The 20,608-nt window shown below is 41.2% G+C and overlaps 1 protein-coding gene across 1 annotated transcript in view; it reads right to left on the bottom strand.

The window, feature by feature from the left end:
* The window catches only part of CAMK1D (calcium/calmodulin dependent protein kinase ID), a 269,715-nt gene that overhangs the window by 53,683 nt on the left and 195,424 nt on the right, over nt 1-20,608 (bottom strand). The window contains exons 4-5 of the mRNA XM_020797778.3: nt 6,917-7,055; nt 356-482 (exon numbers count right to left, since the gene is read on the bottom strand). Of these exons, the coding sequence (XP_020653437.1) occupies nt 356-482; nt 6,917-7,055 (266 nt within the window). The remainder of the gene's footprint in view (nt 1-355; nt 483-6,916; nt 7,056-20,608) is intronic.

Below are 20,608 nucleotides of genomic sequence, written 5' to 3'. Positions count from 1 at the left end.
ACAGGAGGCGGGAGGACAAGCCTCGCTGCAAGGTTGAAGAGTGGCTTGCAGATCGCAATCTGCAGAGCCATTGGAAGAATCGCGGCATCCGCGGCAGTGGCAGATCGGTGAATGGACCGTCTGGCCCCAGGGAGCTGGACCTTCGTTATGACCACCTGTGCAGGGATATAACCCCATCTCTACTCAAGACCAAAAGGGAAAAATTAATTAATTAATTAATTAAATGATTAATTAATTAATTAATTAATTAATTAAATAAATAAATAAATAAATAAATAAATAAATAAATAAATAAATAAATAAATATGGCAACTATCCTGCCAGAAACATCACATGAAGTTATTTGTGCACTTACCAACATATCCTGGGGTGCCACAAGCTGTGGACATGACATCACCTTTACCCTCCATTTTTGAAAGCCCAAAATCACTAATCATGATTTTGGATTCTTCATCCTGGCTGTAGTACAACAAGTTTTCAGGCTGTAGGAACAGTAAGAAAGTACAGTTGGTAATGTAAGAGATCATAAAAGTGAAAAGATCTGGCCATAATTCATCTACTTTATCTGCCACCCAATTTCTTAGTATAATAATCCTTTAACATCTCTGTTCAACAAATGTACAGTTTAGTACAGAAGCTATCATAATGTGCACACATGTAATAAGTAAGATACAGTACCCAGATACAATGCACCTTTAACAGGTGATAGAAGAGAGAATTTTGATAGGCACAACTTCTCAAAATTGCACCTGCAGTCGGGCTGTTCTATAGTTATATAAAAAGTTGCTGTTATATACAGTCATATAAAAAGTCATATACTGTTTCATGCTGGGGTCATCTTAGGTAAGTAGGATTGCCAACTTTTTTTAAAAAATAAGCTCCTATAGCTGGACATATTCCTAAGAACTGTTCCTCAAATCAAAAAGGAGTGTTATCAGTTGAATTTCTGCCTATCATGCAATGTGAATGATATAGGATCCCATAAAGAAATAACAATCCTACAGATTAGCAATAGTTAATCACTCTTTGCATGTATTCATCCTCAAGTAAAATATGTTTGGATCCTGGAGCAGCTTAATATCTGAGCAAAAAAAGGAGCCTCACCCTGAAATTCTGGAGTATGGTTTCCTCCCTGCTTGGACTATGGGCTGCTGACTATGGACACTTCCCTATCCATGTGTCTGTCTGTCTGTCTGTCTGTCTGTCTGTCTGTCTGTCTGTCTGTCTATCTATCTGTCTACAGTCATGTGAAAAAGAAAGTACACCTTCTTTGAAGTCTATGGTTTTACGTATCAGGTCATAATAAAAATCATCTGGTCTTTAGCAGGTCTGGAAATTAGATAAATACAACTTCAGATGAACAACAACATGACATATTGCACTGCCATGATTTATTTTACAAGAATGAAGCCAAAATTGAGAAGTTGTGTATGAAAAACTAAGTAGTGGCCAGGTGCTGCTAACCAAATGCCCTTGAGCAATTGATCATCAGCAAGTGCGACCACCTCTATACAAGCTGAAGCCTTAGCAGTTTGCTGGTCTGGAGCATTCAGGTGTGTGTTAGCACAATGCCAGGGAGAAAACATATCAGCAATGATTGGAGAGAAGCAATTATTGCTGCCCAACTATTGGCCATTTCCAGAACAAATTAAAGCCTGGAAACAGATCAGCTGCTGTAACAGGGGAGCTATATATTCCCTGTGACCAGCTCCAGTTAACAATGTGGCTGTGACATTTTGATCTGCTAGAGTTTCCAAACACTTTCCAAATGCAGTCCCACATAGAGAGCATTACAGTAATCCAGCCAAGCTGTAACTAGGACATGTTTCACCATGGCTAGATAAGGCCTCTCAAGAAACGGGCACAACTGGTGCACTGGCGTTAATTATACAATTATACTCCTGGCTGCTGCCAAAACCTGGACATCCAAGCTCAGAGATGAATCCACGAGTAACCTCAAGCTGTGTACCTGGTATTTTCAGAGGGAGTGTCACTTCTTCCAGCACTGGCTGAATCCTTATTCTTTGATCTGCCTTTTGACTGACCAAGAGCACCTCTGTCTTGTCTGGATTAAGTTGCATGTAGCAGAAACAATTAATATCACTGACAGCTTGTGACCAGGGCAGGCAGGGTGATCCTGCTAAAATTCTGGGGTGATGTGTCTCTCTGTCCCAATCCACAAGCTTGCTCATGATTCATGTATGTTTAAAGGTGGCTTTGGTTTTAGGAAAGAAAACAAAGAATTTTGTAACACCTTAGAAACTTGTAAGTTTTATTTGGCATTTGTTTTTGTGTGCTACAGCCCACTTCATCAAATGCACTTGAGTTTTGTCAGATATAAATCCTAAAGTGGGAAGAGGATGTGTGCGAATACAAAAGGTAGTAGATGTAAGACAAGAAAGACATCCTACCCCCATCAAACAAATTCACACATGTATTCATACAGTCATGTGAAAAAGAAAGTACACCTTCTTTGAAGTCTATGGTTTTACGTATCAGGTCATAATAAAAATCATCTGGTGTTATTGTGTTATTCATTTATTCATTATTGTGTTATTCATTTATTTATGCAATTTGTTATTAGCCAGTTGTTAAGATGCTGCAAAACTTTGTCCTACAAATCTCCTTTTTGTTGTTGTTGCTGGGTTGTTGTTTTTTTGCCACAGATTAACACAGCTAACTCCTGGAAATGTCAGTTTAGGAAACGGGAATAATCCATTTTCGTCAGCAGAATTAAATTTCACAATTCATTTGTGACTAAGTGAATGGGAAAGGATGGTAGGTAAAGGAACCTACTTTTGTATATATTACTAGTGTGATTCAAAACTTTCCATGATACTATCAGGGGGTTATAGTAATATGAATCTAGCTACAGATTAAACAGCCACAAGATGATCTGGTATAATATGGTTAATTTTTGACAGATGCTTTAATATTTTAGCAACCTACTAAAAGCACTTCTCAGAATTTAATTTCCTTCCAGTGGTAGTTACATCACCAGTGCTCCTGTTCAGGTTAGTAACTCATCTCTCTCTCTCTCTTTCTGGCCTGGCAGCTTAATTCAGAACATTCCTGGAAGCTGTGAGTTGTGCCTCACAGGATCAGTCCTTAGACATATCTAAATTCATACAAGAGGGGTGTGGCCAGCATTCCCAATAACAGAGGGAACAGGGTTGCCAAAAAGTGATACAAATTCCTACCATAATTTAACAAGTTCCTTTTATAAACTCAGCGTATGTTCCAGCCAGGAGTTTCCAAGAAATGACAAGAAACAGATGGGCTGATTTATGCCACTGCATTCCCTGGTTCCAACGCAAAGCTGATGTAGAAGGACACCCCCACCATTTAAGGCAGCAACATTGTTATGATACAATGCTCCCATAGTCCATATTGGACAGACATTCCCAGTGGGTATTTTATTTATGTGATGGCTACAGTTATTACATGATAGCTTATCACTTCTGCTTTCTAAAATTTCATTACTGTGGCTTTAGCAAAGACATTCTTTATTTCAAAACACATTCAATTGTGTAGGTCACACACACACACACTTTTCTCACATAATAAACACTGTATGTTTCACTGAAACCTTTGCCCATCTCCAAGGTTGTTCCATAGCAAGGTTAGAGCTTGGAAATATTACTGTTATGGACTAGAACTCTTAGGTCCGTCCTGAAGTCATACTACCTGAGAGATTCTGGGAACTGCAGTCCTACAAGATAACATTTTGAAGCTCTGGCCAAGGAGACTTCAAAGCTGCCATCCTCTCATTGGTTGATCCATGAAGGACAAGACTGCTAATTGTTGCTTAGGAATTTATTGGGTTTTTCCAGTTCTATTACTGGACAAGATGCGCTTTTTACTGCAGTTCATTCAAGGAATGGAACAGCATTTTGCTCACTGGTACGTGTCCCTTCTTTACCTTATCAGCCCTTGTGGAGTTAACGAATTTTCTCCATTACAGCAGCCTCATGCTTCTTGTTTAGATAGTCTGTGGCCCCTTATTGTCCAGATTGTTTAATGTCCCAAAGCTTGATCATGTCCCTTTACTACAGGGAAGCAGTTAGTGGAACGGGATAAGATCAGCTTCCTCACAATTCTACCTATGCGGAAAAGAGATGGCTAGACATTCCCTAGGAGTTTCAGGTAAGATGCTATAGGTGGAGGCAAAATTATTCCAGGGGTGGGAACAAGCCAGCGAGGTCACTACAGTTGGGTGTCTTAACCCAGGTTCACTAGGAAAACGGAAAGACGCAAGCCCCCTTTGCTGTGAATTTAGTAACTTCTTGTGGACTTCTTCAAAGTAAGAGCCCAGGTGAGGTGAGTCGCTCTTGTATCTCTTCTTTCCCCTCACATTCATGGAATGGAATACTTGCAAACACAGAAAATTCCTTTCTTCACTTCAAAGGCAGTCTTTGTGGGTTAACAAACTATTTCTCCAGTGGTTCAGCCTCATGCTTCTTGTTCAGTACACCCAAGCTTCCACCTTCTCTGTTATCCCAAACCTTGATAACATACTTTCACTATAAACACTCAGCTATTGGAAGCAAGTAGCTTCAGACTTCCCACAGCACCCCTAGCAAGTAAAGAGAAGTGGGATGGTTCCCTAGGGGCTGCAGGCAGTGGCTACAGCCAGGTCTCCTTTCACTGATATAGCAAGTTTATCCAGGAGGAGGAGGGCTCCTTTGGCTTGGGAGCCAGCCATCTCTTCTGGGCTCCTTCAAGTGGAGGGCTCTGCTGAAGCTCACCCTGCTTGTGGCTCTTCTTTTGCCTTGTATCCCTTCAGCTGTGGTGGGCAGGCAGCAAGTTGTCAATGCAAGCTCATATAGATGCATTATGCAAATATAATAACATAAAAAGAATTGCTCAAATTCAGCTAAAAGTTTATCTAGCCTGGAAACTTGTTTCCCCACAGTGGCCAATGAAATGCTTCCAGGAAACCCACAAGTGGGGCACTGACAACTTTCTACTGCAGCCTTCACCTAGCTCCTGCATGCTTCCTTCTGGTGACATTTGTATAGTGCACTGCCATCCCACTGCTTGACAGCTATGTTAATTGTCTTACTCGCTGAGTTGCAGAGCCGTCTCTACAAAGGTGCCTGAAGAATGCAGCCAAGGAATTCACAGACTTATAGGATCTATTTTCATTACTGAGTCCTTACATAAACTCTTAAGTAAGTTCCCTCAGCTCCCCCCATCCCAGTCACATTTCATATTTCTCTCTGGCATGTGTTGCTAATAAGATTAACTTGTTTAAAAAAAGTATAACTGAAGAATTCCTTTAGGTGCAAAGTGTAGAAGCATTAGCAGCTTATCCAAAGCATTGTCTGAATTACTTGAGTTTGCTCTTCAAAGCTTCTGTGTCAGGAATAAATCTTAAAAGCAATTTTGTGCCAATCATATTATTTCAGGACAAGGCTGTGTTAGCAAAAGATGATACTAGGCAACTAATTCCTAACAGACTAACAAACAGGACCACTACTATAACTAGAATTCAGCTTTGACTCTAAGTCAAAGTAAGGGGGAAAAGTTTTCAAAAGTCATGCCCTTGTACCCTTTCCGGCATAATGTTTCCAGGTCCTACTGCACATATGACTACAGTCATAAATAATCATGGGAGGACAAGGTGGAGGAAGGAAAAGTTTGCAGTTCAATGTTGTTTTCCCAAGAATATCCAGGGAGATGCATAATCCTGCTAAAGTTGAATCTGCAGTCACAGAGATACTGCTCCTCATGTATAAGCTGCACATTCAGATGAAAATAACTTGTGACAAAAACCTGTCTCTGAGGATAGGATTTGACATTATGAATGACATTGGGCTGTGCCAATTTCTCCCCCTTGTTGTTCTAGGTTTGTTTGTTTATTCATTCATTAATTCAGCCATTAACTTAGCACACTGTTTATCCTGTGTTGTAGCTGAAATAACTCCCAAAGTGGTTCATCTAAAAATGCTAATCCCAATTACACAATAAAATGAAACAACAAGGAAGCAGAGCAGACAGCATTCCCATCATTACAACTAATCAAAATGAATAGGTCTAAATCACCTTTACAAATCTATATATATATTTGTAAAGCAACTGAATAATAACAAGAAAAGCATTAATGGATTTGATGAGGTGAACTGTGGACCAGAAGAGCTTATGACATCGTAATATTTTTAGTTTATAAGGTGCCACAGGATTCTATGCTGTTGCCATTGTTGTTGTTGTTTAAAAGGTCACTTTGCATGAAAAGTAACACAGACTTGCCAGCCTAGCAGGATCCCTAGGAAGAGAGTGTCTTAGGAAGATACCATGAACTGGATCCAACAAAGATACCTGAAGTTCAGGGCCACTGTGGCACATGAATTGCTGCTGCAAAGCAACTAAATGTTCCCTGCTAGACAACAATGAGGTGTGGAGTAGAAAAGACTAATTTAGAAAATTAGGAAAACTAAACATAGGGCTTTTTTCTTTGGCAATAGCTCCATCTCTCTTATAATATCTCATTCCAACCATTGTTTCCTTAATCACCATCAAGTCAGAACTTATAGTGACCCAAATGGGTTATTTCAAGTGAGATATTTAAGGAGCGGTTTTACCACCCGCCCCCCAGTGAGTTTTCATGGCTGAATAGAAATTTGAACCCAGGTCTCCTCAGTTCTGGCCCATCACTCTATCCATTAGGAAATTTTTAAAACAATAATATGTAGGAAGCATAAGGATTATTTTAGCAAGCTATTTCTCCTAACTTAACACAAAAATGGGAATCTATGGCTCCCCAGCTGTTGCTGAATTACAACTCTCATCGGTTCTCATACTTGGCAACATTGTGGCTAGAACTGATGGGAATCGAAGTTCAACAATATGTGGAGGGTCATATATTCCCATTGCTGTTCTATAGTCGATCCATCATGACAGGAAATTATATTACCTTGAGGTCTCTATGAACAATGCCCATTCTGTGGAGATAATACACAGCATCCAAGACTTGCCGTATTAAAGTGCTTGCATCTTTCTCAGTGTAAAATCCCTTCTCCACAATGCGGTCAAATAGCTCACCTCCAGATACCCTAAAAGAAAAAACACAATAGGATACACCAGTGTTAAATATGTAATTAATATGTAACTAATAGCTCTCTAGAAAGGTGATTTATTAGGAGAGGGGAAAACAGCAAAGTTTAGAAAAGGCCCTTTTATTTTCTGTGCATTCATGTTTGCTCAGCACTACAAAACAGAAGTGAAAAACAGAACTTTAAATCAAGTCACACACACCCTAGAACTAAAACTGTTTTCACTCTTTCGTTCTAAATAGTTTTTATACTGATATGAAATATTGCTTCTGAATACAGTACGTCATATATTGTGCTCTGAGGTCAACTACATTTCCTAGAAAACACAGAACGTGAATTCAAATTGATAATTGTTTTTTAGTTAATTAAAATGGGAAAAGCAGTGAGAATCAAATATCAAAACACGGGTAAAAAGATAGGACAACAGAGCAATTTAAGAAAAGAACTGCCATTTTACATACTCTTTTAAAACATGGATTTTCTAGAAAAATGTTCATTTGAAAATTATCAGTAATGCTGCTAATTAAGAGAAAGCAAACATACTTCATATGGTTTTTGCCTACCCCAGTTACACAGAAAAAAAATATCAAAAATCCCACAGGTATTCACCAAGGTGAAGCTGCTCAGGTTTCCTCTTAAATTTAGTATATCTTGGGAAAACTGAAAGACTTCAGTGGGATTTTACAGGAAGGAAGTCAGTACTTTAGATACCATAAATTTCAAATTCTGCAAGGGAAAATGTATTAGCAGAGTGGAGATATATTAGGTCTGAGACATGTTACATGAGAAGAAAGATGAAATGCTGTCCCATTCCACAAACACGAACATCCTTGAATGACAGATGAATGTTACTTTAGAATTGTCCCACACATCTTAGGACATCAGGATAGGTTGGAGGCAGAAGACAAGCTGTACGTCACCCACTGCTCTATCCTCTAGCATACCATGGCTTCCACCCTGTTTCTCATGATCAGGCAACTGACTCACTTTGCCCAACTTTAGGATCAGCACTGGTATTAGAGCTGCTTCATACATGAAAATACACAATGCATCGTCCATATATGAGACTGAGCATAACAAGCGTCCCCTCTGTGTACTCACTGCATCCTTTCACAGGACAACTTACAGATGTGACATGATAGTCTGTGTATAGGCCTCACATGGTTTTCTGCATGAAAACAATAGACCTTGTGTTGCATAATGTGTAGGCCTCACTTTATAATAACATGACTGAATGTTGTGCTGCTTTGTGAACTGGGTTCCTAGACAGTACATAGGCACCGTGCTAATTTATTAGACATTTTACATAACTTCCTGACTCTCATTAGAAACCATTTTACATAACTTCCTGACTCTCATCAGAAACCTTAACTAGGCTTACTATAGCTTAAACCAGGCTTGTCCAACCTGCGGCCCGAGGGCCGCATGCGGCCCAGGTCAGCTCGTAATGTGGCCCAGTGCAAGTTTTTATTTTTAAAGAAATTCCAAAGTTTCAAGTTACACTGCCAGCGCACTGTGGCCAGGGCATGTCGCAACAGTAGAGGGGTAGAGAGGGAAGGAAGGAAGGAGTGGGAGGGGAGGGGACAGGGGCGCTGCATGACTGCATTGTGCCGTCCCCATCAATAGGTGGACCTCCCGGCCCCATAAAGCCGCTGGAGTCAAAGCTGGCAGCCTCTGCTGTCTGAGATCGCAGCTGCCGGTAAGCGCACTTGGAGCGGGGCTGCGGAGGATGGCTAAGGCTGCCCCCCCATGCGGCCCAAACCAAATGTATGTGTGGCCCAAACCAAATTTTCATCTTCTAATGTGGCCCCGGGAAGGTGAAAGGTTGGACACCCCTGGCTTAAACCTTCCATATTTTAGTGGCTTTTTAGTGGGTCATTCACATGGTGCGTTTTCCCCCATATGTACCTCACTGTGTCCTGATAACTCTAATATTTTCCAGCGGTCCAGATGACACAAGGCTTAAATAAGTGATGAAAACTGTGACCTAAAAAAACCCCCTTTAGAATGTGGTTTAGTTTTCATTTTATTTTGTTCCACAGCAGAACTCAGGTAGCAAGACGTTTTAGGTTGGAGGCACTCAATATTGGCAGTAATTTACAAACATGCACATACACAAATCCAGCACAGATGATCACTCTTTAATGGTTTTAAAGCGTACCTCGTTATTGAAAGAATTTTTTTGCAAAACAGTTGATTTCTAAACTTGATTAGTAGTAGAGTGAGCCTCTACTGAAAATAACACTAATTTACTTTTAAGCAAGCAAGCAAGCAGGCAAGCAGGCAAGCAAGCAAGCAAGCAAGCAAGCAAGCACAGGAGTGTTTTAAAAGCGTTTCTTCAAAACACTTGGATGAGCCAAAAATTTGTAATTCCCTCCAATCTGATCACTGCCCACACTGCCTATCTGTACGAACACGTTTCCCTGTTTGTTTATCACCTTCTCCCACCAGAACTTTAAAACCTTGCATTAAGTCATCAAGGGAAGAAGTTGTGCTAAAGTCTTGCTTCCCAAGAATATTAAGTTTTACTCTCTTGACCTTTTTATTTTACACACCCCTCTGTCACATAATGGACAAGTCCCTCTACCAAGCATCTACAAGAGTCTGCCAAAATTGCTAGGCATGCACAAAACTGCAAGAAATGGAGGGGATTCGATACATGTAACAAAGAGAGAGATGTGTGTGTGTGTCTGTGTGATGTGTTCCGTATAATGTTCAGTATTGTTATTTCAGTATTGTAATACTCAGCATTACGGAGTAAGTTAAGTACAGTACCACTCTGATGTAGAATTCAAGAGACACCTCGGCAGTAGTATATCAAGAAAAAGAGTTAATTAATCTCTGCTCTCCCAGGATCTGTTATTCCTTCTGCAGGGCAGTTACATTAGGTTTGCAGCACTCAAAAGACTAACCAGTGTAACTACAGTGGTGCCTCACTTGACGATGATAATCCGTTCCAGCAAAATCGCTGTAGAACGAAATTGTCATCAAGCGAAAGTAAAAAAACCCATTGAAATGCATTGAAAACCGGTTCAGTGCATTCCAATGGGTGAAATACCTCATAGTGCAGCGAAGATCCTCCATAGGGCGGCCATTTCAGGCGCCTGTTAAGCGAGGAATCCGTCCTAAACACAGCAGGGAGCCATTTTGCACAGCGGGCAGCCATTTTGAGAGCCACCGACTAGCTGTTTTAAAATCATCATTTAGCGAAGAATCGGTTCCCAAAGCAGGGAACCGATCATTGTAAAGTGAATGTTCCCCATTTAAACATCATTTTGCGATCACAAAAACCTCATCGTAAAAGATTCGTCGTGGAGCGGGGTAATCGTTAAGCGGGGCACCACTGTACAGTTATTTACAACCTGCCAGTTGGTGCGAAAAGGTCTCCAGCACAGAATCATTGCATAATGGAGCTGGAAGGGGCCTATAAGGCCATCGAGTCCAACTTCCTGCTAGATGTAGGAATTTAAATTAGAGATGGTGTTTATATTCATATACGAATATGAATACCCCCACACAGGTGGATATAACGAGGGTCCAACCCCCTGGGGCCAGACCGTCCATTCACCTTTTGCTGTTGCCGCGAGCTCCACAATCCTTTCCGATCGCTCCAGAGCTTGTGGTCTGCAAAGCCACTCCTGGCAGGAGGCAGGAGAACAAGCCTTGCTGCAAGGTCGAAGAGTGGTTCGCAGACTGCGAGCTCTGGAGCGACAGGAAAGGATTGTGGAGCTCATGGCAAATTGTGGAAGGTGAGTGGACGTTCTGGCCCCAGGGGGCTGAACCCTTGTTATGTCCACCTGTGTGGGGGTCTTCATATATGAATACCCCCATCTCTAATCTAAATCAAAGTATATCTGTCTGATGGTTGTCTAATTGTCTCTTAAACCCTTCAGTGTTGGAGCTGAAGGAAAGGGAATCAGACTTGGTTAATGTGCAACTCACAATATTACTTCCTGTTGCTCTGCTAGTACATGATATGCTAAGGATTTCCACATCTTAAAGGAAGAACAGTATATTTTGCAGCCCAGAAGCCAGCAGCACTTCTTGAAACAAAAGGGAGGAGGCAACCTTACTCATCCTTGTGAGGCTGTAAAACCATCAAGGGAAGAAATGTAATTGCCTCCAGTGGATTAAGTACAAGATTTCCTTATTTCAAACCGGAAATTTGAGAAGTCTTCCGCCACATCAAAAAATAACTTAAGCTTCCTTTAAGAAAAAGAATAATGATCGAGGAAGTATAATGAGCTACAAGAGTCATTAAAAGCTAACAGGCTGGTTGCTTGTCACTGCATGGTCAAATGGAAATTTTATCACAAACGCTCCAAGCCATTTTTTCATTTGAATAGCGACAAGGGTCACTTCCTAAGTCAAAATGGGGGACAGGAGAATGGAAGACATCCCTATATAATAAAGATAAAACAAATACAAGTTTAAATGTTAATAAACCCCCAAAGCACCATGAAGACTGTAGAACTGCAACTTTAAATGTTCCTTGCCTCTTTAGTTTCATCCAGTTGACTTGGAATGCATGCATGCCAGCTATCACTGCTGACCTGTCCAAGTCAGCTGTCTGTGGTCACATGTAGCTTTTGCTTTCCTTCTGTGCAGCTCATGGCACTTTCTATACCTTGTCACCAGTGCTACCCTCTCTGAAGAATGAGGAGGAACTGGGAAAGAAGAGCAGGCACTGCAAAATGAGAATAATCATCCAGCAGCCAGGGGCTCAGGCAACCCCCAGTATTCTGTTGGAGAGCTTGAAAAGTTAATTTTTGGGACCAAAACTCTCAGGTTCTGCTATGTTGGAGAAAGAAAGAACATAGCTCTGTGATCCAGATGCAAAGTAGGGGGCCTTTTGGAACTCTTATGGGCCAAATTGCATGGTTTGGTCTCCAAGCTCATGCTTCCGCCCGAAAGAAAGAGATAGGAGTTGGAGGAGAGCAAGAGATGAAGAATAAAAGCAGAGTAGGCAGCAGCTGGGGGGAAATCACATGTGGTGTTCCAAAAACAAGCCAAACTGGCAAGGAGCTGGCATCTTTGCAGGAGGTGGAAAGCTGTGGTGGGTGCTTGTATATGTGTGAATGAATGAATGAATGAATGACAGAGAAACTGAGAAAAAGAGAGAGAAAATAAGAGAAAAGCAGAGGAGGAACCGGAAGATAATGATGATGAATATAGGGAAGAAGGGTGAGTGCTTGTGCATGTGTGAACAGATGTTTGTGATGGTCATTGCTTCTGCAGTTATTTGTTTAGCAATATTCCCTCTCAGTCCTGGATAGGACAGTGCTTCTTGTTCCTGACATGCCTCATAAACTTAGCTGAGTGGTAAGCCATGCTCAGGTAGGATGGACAGTGGCAATTCACTCTGGCACTAAGACTGACACAGGTGCCGTCTCCAAGTTGGGCCTGCTGGGGAAGGGTGGAGAGCAGCTTACTTGGGCCTCTTCAGATCTGGTGGTGGCCATGCTCAAAGGGTAGCTGCAAATACAGACCCATATTATAACACAGCCTTGGGGACTTGATTGGCATAGGTGTTTAGCCTTCCTATACACTTTTTGGGCCCAGTATCATTAGAAACATTAAGATACTGTCCTGATCTGGAGACAACACCACCACAAATTTCAACATGTGCAAACTGTACACTCAGCTGTCTGCCAAACAACTCCCAAAATACCAGACCCAATGCAAAATAATGATCTAAATTCTGCCAATATTTCTGGAGCCTTTGAAAAGCAGTCCCTCTGTTCGGAGCATTTTTGGAAGGATGGGAAAAAGAATGAAAGCATTTGGGCATTGTGTATGTGTGTGTCTGATGGAGATGCAGCAAGACAAAGTGATACAATAAACCACATTTTTTCTTCCTCTCTGCCATTCAGAGGGAGGGTAGCGGCAGAGTTTCATTAGACTCCAGTGAGGCTACTACACACCAAAATCCAGTTAGCTGTGTGGTGTCCTCAAGCTCACATTCTGAACACTAGCTGGCAAGGATCACATGGGATAGAACAATTACCCCATGCTTTATATTACCAACGGGCCATTAGACAGGGGAAGCACAGTGTCTATTTCCATTTGGAACAGTTTGTGTCTCATTAGTAGACCTTTCTTCATACCTGAAATATTTGCAGCTAAAAACTCTGTATGGTCCTAATTCCATATCTTAATTAATTAACTACCATTCTTTAAATGATTTACAGGTAATTATTACATGCAAATGCTTTTGATTCTTTGTCTTCTGCCATTTAACATCTTAGTCCCAAGTACTTAAATCTTTTCACTTGATTAGAAGCCACTACCCACTCGCTCTCAGTTCCAGAGAGCTGGTTTTCTTTCAAGACACTCTATATATTTTTCAGCCTCTTGAGAAGTGAATTGAAAACAAAACTAGATGCAGCAATGACACAAAGTGAGTGTTCCTCAGACAGTTTCCTCTCTTTGATTCAGAGCATGAATATAAAAACAGTTACACCCCCCTGCAGGAGAGCCAGCAGCTTGCACAAGCTAATCCATTCTGCCTGTTTGAGACACCCAGGACTGAAACTTGTGATAACAGACTAAATACACTGGCCTCTAATTCACCCGTGTGAAGCATCAAGGCATGATACCAGGGAGAAGCAGAAAATGAGCTGTACTCTTGAACAGGATTATAGAACAAGGATAATAAACACAAATCATAAATCTTTGGAGTGACAGGATTCTCCAAACCTCTAAATGCCTGATCAAATGCTTCAATGCCATAATTGGGGCTTCAACACTTCATTCTTTGGTTTGTCTGCCTCTTTGTTTGTTTAAATCCTGCGACAATTCCAAATATCCAAAGGAAAGAAGCAGCTTTATGTTTTTTTTAAATGAAAAATATTTATTCCACTAAACTCCAAAGATTAAGATTACATCCAATGATAGTCCAACACAGACTCATTATAAACTGCTGTAAATCAACATCTTGCTATAAATCAACATATTTTGGGGGGGGAGAGGGAAGTTAGGTGGACAGCATACCATCTGACCCAGCAATACAATTAGTCAAATAAAGTTTTCTATTAAAATGCACAGAAAGATGAGCCTTCTAACAATTATGAAGCGTCCTTGTATATGAAATACATTTTATACATGTAGGGCAGCAAATCCCTATCCACCATTTTATAATGATAACTAGATGATATTGTAAGTGAGGGGTCTCCAGGTGTTCTCAAAGATCATGGTAAGACAACCTGAGGTTCAAACTGTGTTCTGCATACTTTAGGAGTAAAAGAAAGCCACTCATTTCTTACACTGGTTTTCACAATGCATTTCCCTCCTGTGCTGACAGAAGCCTTAGTGATTTAACTTCCCTGTGGGAAGTTTTTAGTCTAAAGTTCCATCTTGTGGCTATTAAGGGATACACCAGTGGTGTTTAGCATAATCAAGCTATTGTAGTATAAAGATGCATTGTTCTATGATTCTCTCTCTGCGCATGTGTGGAATGTGTAGACAAGATAAGTTTCTCGACACTCTTTGGCTAAATCTTTTCTTTATGTAAATGATGGTACTTAATAAAAAAAGACATGCCTCCGGAGAAGAAGGTAGACATTTTAGAGACATTTTGGAGACATTTTACAGGCAGACATCTTCTTCATCGGTGACATGCATCATAACTAAAGACTAGTTTGTCTTCATTTATCAGAGATCTCTCCCTGGTTTTCATGCAACTGCTGCTTGGACTGGCTTCCAAGCAGGGTTCCCTGGGGATTTCCCCACACTTGTCGAAGAAGAATTTACTTCAAAAGCATTACCATTAATTGTAGCAATGACTACCAGCCTAGATGACACAAGTTCATGGTGGACAGGAGCTTTTGTGGTTGTTCGTAAACACTTCAGCAGAACCTAGACAATGGAACAATTACTTTTTTTGGACTACAATTTCAGATTTGTCCAGCAAACATTTTTGTGGAGCAGCATTCAAAAGAAAGTTCTTGTAGATTCTGGAAACTGTAGCTCAAAAGGGTAATGTTGCCAAGTTCTGCTAAGAACATCCAAGTTCAGAGGTACAGTGGACCCTCGACTTACTTTTCGAGTTACAGACTTCTCTGGCCGCAAAATTTAGGTTCAACTTGCAGCTGGAGAATCGACTTACAGACTAGAAAAAAAAAGCCAAAATGGAACAAAAATGGAACAAAAATGGTCGGTTATGGATTAATCGGTTTTCAATGCATTGTAGGTAAATGGAGACTCGACCTACAGACTTTTCGACCTGTAGCCACCGTTCCAATATGGATTAATTCCGTAAGTAGAGGGTCCACTGTAGATCAGCAGATAGGTGAACAGCAAGGAATTCACCCACTACTTGTGAGTCTTTTGGAAATCACTAAAGGTGTCTGATCAACACTGTTAGTGACAGAATGCTGGATTACTATTGCAGTTTATTACATAAACCAGGGGTCCCCAACCCCCAGTCCGTAGCCTGGTGCCGGTCTGTGGCCTGGACCGGGCAGCAGAAACAGATCTCCCACTCACCCTGCACACACTCCCCCCCCCGCACAGCCCCTTTGTGTGCGTGTATATGTGCACACCCGTGCATGAGTGCCCCTGTCCTTTGCACATGCACACGAGTGTATGTGCAAAAAAAAACCAACCCACCAGTCCATGGTGTTAAAAAGATTGGGGACCACTGACATAAACTGTCCATTTGATCCAAGAAGACAGATATGTTGATGTTTATCCTTCTTGGAGGCTAACTACCTGGGCTTTTAAGCCTGCTGATTGGTCTGCTGCAGGAATGGCATGATCTGCTCCTAAACATGTCAATCAGGCAATGTTTTTGTTGCAGTGGACTAGCCTGCCCCCAGAGTGGTCTTATCCATACCTTTCTGACCCTTGTCAGGGCCTTCTACTTTTTTGGTGTGGTTTTGGATTGGTTCCAGTGCAAGCCTTCCAGTTTGAATTTGATAATATTGTAAAGTGACCTAATAAGTGACCCACTTCAAAATACTAATGAAATAATCACTTTCACTGCTCCTTGGCAGAGGCGCATGGGAAGAGGGAAAAAATTGACTGTAAAATGGACTGTCATTGATGCAGCACAAGCAAACGAAGCCAGCAGTGACAAAATGAAGTACAGGCAAGCTAGAAACAAAAGGAAAACAACTAGAGTGCTTTTAGGTGAGGGTAATGGAAAAATTCACAGCTGTTCCATCTCCTTGTATCCTGCTGCTTGAGTTGACCTCCACACCCACCTTGTAGTAGGGCTGGTCCAGTCCTTTAGGGAAGTCTTCACCTTCCATCTTTCTTTTTAATTAGCTGATGTCACACTAGAGCAATGTGATCCTTCAGTCTCGAGAGAATATAGTAACATGCTCTGAATAGAGATCTTGGTCTAGTGTGGCTCAGAAGGCCAATTCGAGAGTGACAATCCCTTCCAAACTGAAGACAAATGCAATCTGTCCCCTGCTCCAGCTCCCTGATTATGCTGGTTTCAGGACTGCCTCTTTGCCTCGGTCTGCTGAACAAATGTCTCTTCAAATTGGGAGAGGCCATGCTGCACTGCCTGGCTCCAGGCTGAATGGTCGGATGTCAAGGTTTCCCATCTGTCGAGGTCCATTCCTAAGGCCTTCAGACCCCGCTTGCAGATGTCCTTGTACCACATCTGTGGTCTCCCTCTGGGGAGCTTTCCATGCATACAGGAGCTCTTTTGGAATCTGACCATCAGCCATTTTCATGACATGCCCAAGCCATTCTAGACGTTAAACATTAGAAGTTTAAGAATTTAAAACTGAAATTTGTTTGCCATCACAATTAGTGCTCAGAATGGCCAAATTAACAGAACGTAGAATGGCCAAAATGAAAAGAAATTTTTTTTCTTGCTTTCACATGGCAGCAGACCTCTAAGACTGGAGAACTACAGATCAGATCCCTCCTCTATTCCACTGAAGAGGCTTAGCTGATTGTACCAGCAAATCTTTCAAATTTTTTTGCTGTAGGAAACTATAAACATGCTCTAGATAGGAAAATATTTTTGTTGCAAAGTAGAATGTGGTTTGAATGGGAGTTCAAAATAAATGAAATATTTTGTGAGAAACCTGCATAAGATAGCAGAACACATGCAGGCAGAGGAGAGGATGAGTTCATCAGAGACAGTCGAGGGCTTGACTAAGAGCCACTCTCAGTGAGGCTGCAGATCATGAGTTCTTTCTAATATTAAAAGTATTCAAAAATTTAAGTACCAAGAGCTGTAGAAACATAATGCTGCTATGCACACAAAATGCACACAGGCACACACAAGTGCATAAGCTAATCAGTCAAGCTAGAGCCCTCAATGGTTATGTTTTTGTTCTCTCAGATGAACAAGAAAAACAAAACAATGTCCTAATGAACTGCATATGGGAAGGATTTGGTTTGTCCATATCTTTTCAACAATGTCCTGCTGCAGAAGCTAGAAAAAAGAATGCAGATCAAGAGTCAGAGTTTTTGAAGTATGCAGAGTTACAACTAGCCGTCAAAGGGAGTGGGCTTTGAGTGGCTGCTTGTAAGCTGAAATGCAGTTGCCATTACCTCTGCTTCATTAAAGTGATGTGATACACGTAATAATGGGCTCAAGTTACAAGAAGCCAGATTTAGGCTGGATATCAGGAAAAATGTCTTAAACGTTAGTGACGTACGACAATGGAACCAATTACCTAGGGAGATGGTGAATACTCCAATGCTGGAGGCATTCAAGGGAAAATTGGATAACCATCTGTCAAATCTGCTTTGATTTGAATTCTTGCACTGAGCATGGAGTTGGACTCAATGCCCTTACAGGCCCCTTCCAACTCAGTTATTCTGTGATCAACCACAATGAGTTCAAGGTGAAGAAAATGAACTTCAGTGCTCTTTTCTTAAAGATAAAAAAATGTGATTTTCTGGGCAAACATTTCTCATTATTATGGTGATCAGTGTACAGTGGTGCCTCGCTTAACGTTTGCTTCGTTTAACGTTTTTTTCGCTTAACGTTTATTTTTTCAGAGGCAGATTGTGCTTCGTATAACGTTTTTCCCTATGGGCGATTTTCGCATAGCGTTTTTGGGACCATGCTTCGCTTAACGTTTTTGGTTTTAGGTCCCCTGCTTCGCTTAACGTTTTTTTTGTTTTCAATTTAAAAAGTGTCTTAGAAGGGTCCAAAACGGTTCTAAATGCTTGGATTCGTTAGAGGACCCCTTAAGTCATGTGCAAACCTGATTTGGCTTTGATCTGACTTTTCGTTAATTTTTTGTGAATTTTTGTTTTTTGGCCCATAGGAACCAATGGACCTGTCAAAATCTGACAGCTCCATGCTTTCCTATGGGGGAGAAAACAATTTACAAAAAATTAACGAAAGTTCAGATCAAAGCCAAATCAGGTTTGCACACAACTTAGGGGGTCCTCTAACGAACCCAAGAATTTAGAACAGTTGCTGAGTCTTCATTAATTTTTTGTGAATTTTTTCTTCCCCCATAGGAAATAATGGAGCTGTCAGATTTTGACAGCTGTCAAAAGTTGGGGGAAAAAAATTCACCATTAATTAACGAAAAGTCAGATCAAAGCCAAATTAACTTTTGCATCCGTTTTAGAGGGTGCAGAAGCTAATCCAAGCATTTAAAACCATTTTTGACCCTTTTATGACACACTTAATTTTGCAAAAATTGACTTCGCAAAGCCATTGAAACCTACTGAGTCAGCTACAATACATTCCAATGGAGGATACATTGTATCGTTTAACGATGTTTCCTATGGGTTTTTTCGCTTAAGGACGGCAATCCGTGCCTATTGGAACGGATTAACCGGTTTCCAATGCATCTCTATGGGAAATGGTGTTTCGCATAAAGTTTTTTCGCATAAGGTTTTTTTTTTGGAACCAATTAAAAACGTTATGCGAGGCACCACTGTATCTTGCTGCAGACTGTTTTTGTCTTGCAGCTGTTTCTGCCATCTAATCTCAATGGATATATGCTTCCTAATATCTGCACAGTTTAGGCTTGTAGCAGTGGGAGTTTTCCTTTCCCTCTGAATTGTCAGTATTTCTCATTATAAGGTAAACCAGAAGATCAGATGAAAATGCTTCTCTGAAGGGAGTTTAACCTGCTAATGACTCTGGTGCTAGATTGTTTCCTGGAACAATGTTTGCATAGCTAATAATTTTGGATTTATGCTACACACAGAACAAGATACGTTTTGGGTTATACATTTTCTCTCCTTATGATTTGGAATGTTTGCATTCTGTGAGTCCCTCTCAATGAAGTTATAACCTAGCTGAGTAAATCTAAAGTCTGTGCTGCTGTGTTTCAGGTATAAGACTGTTTTAGCTGCCATGGTTCTGGTTGCTTGCGATGGGAGATGTCAAGCTAATTAAGGGAAGTGGATTATGGCAGTCAAGTCTCCATGTAACATAGCATGTGTCAATGTCAGTTTCCCCCCAAATTTCTGCCAGGCAAAGGACATTTGAGCCAAAGCTGTCATCTAGACATCATGTTGAAAGGTCAGTTCCAGGAAGACATCCATCTTGCCGACTTATTTTAAAGGGAAATAAGAACTTACTGAAACATTGTGTCAGACGAAGCTATCTATTTCTGCTCAGAGCACCTCTGTTTTATGTGAATTAAGTTTCTGTAATATGTTTGTCTTCATCCAACCCATTACTCTCTCCATGTACAGTGGTGCCCCGCATAACGACGATAATACGTTCCGGATAAATCGTTGCTATCCAGAAACGTCGCTATATGGGGCAAAAACCCCATAGGAACGCATAAAACCCTGTTTAATGCGTTCCTATGGGGGCAAAACTCACTGTTATGCGAAGATTCCCCATATGGCTGCCATTTTCGCCGCCTTGGTAAGCGAGGGCAGGAAGTGAAAACGCTGCAGGTGGCCATTTTCTTCATGCGGCGGCCATTTTGGAACCACCGATCAGCTGTTCTGCAAACATCGCAATGCAAAGATCGGTAAGCGAAACGCTTACCGATCGTCGCAATGCAATTTTCGCCCACTGGAATCATCGCAATGCGATCACTTTGCGATCGCTAAATCTGCATCGCTATGTGGATTCGTCGTTAAACGAGGCGCTCGCTATGCGAGGCACCACTGTACTGTATTTCAGGACTTCAGCAGCCTCCCTGGAATCCATGGAGAGAAAGAGAAGTGTGTGTATGTCATTTGCATACTGAAGACAACACCTTATATCTTCAGAGACTATGCCGCTACCCCTCCACTCCACAGTTTCATATTCATGTAAAATAACACAGGGAAGAGTGAATGTCTTAGGACATTAATAAACTTGCATCATGGAATGGAAACAATTATCTACTTCCCTTTGTCACTCATTGAAATGACCTAAACTGAATTTTGATCAGATCAGGAAATTAACTAGTTACTTAAAATTAATTTTTCTAGTCTCAACAATAGAGCTACTTTACACTACAATCAGTGTTGGAGGAGACTCTTGAGAGTCCCTTGGGCTGCAAAGAGAACAAACCTATCTGTTCTAAAGGAGATCAACCCTGGGTGCTCACTGGAAGGACAGATCCTGAAGCTGAGGCTCCAATACTTTGGCCATCTCATGAGAAGAGAAG

The sequence above is a fragment of the Pogona vitticeps genome, chromosome 5 (genome assembly GCF_051106095.1).
Source record: "Pogona vitticeps strain Pit_001003342236 chromosome 5, PviZW2.1, whole genome shotgun sequence".
Classification (NCBI taxonomy): domain Eukaryota; kingdom Metazoa; phylum Chordata; class Lepidosauria; order Squamata; family Agamidae; genus Pogona; species Pogona vitticeps.
Note: the sequence above shows the minus strand (reverse complement) of the source record. Positions and strands in the feature narration are given on the sequence as shown.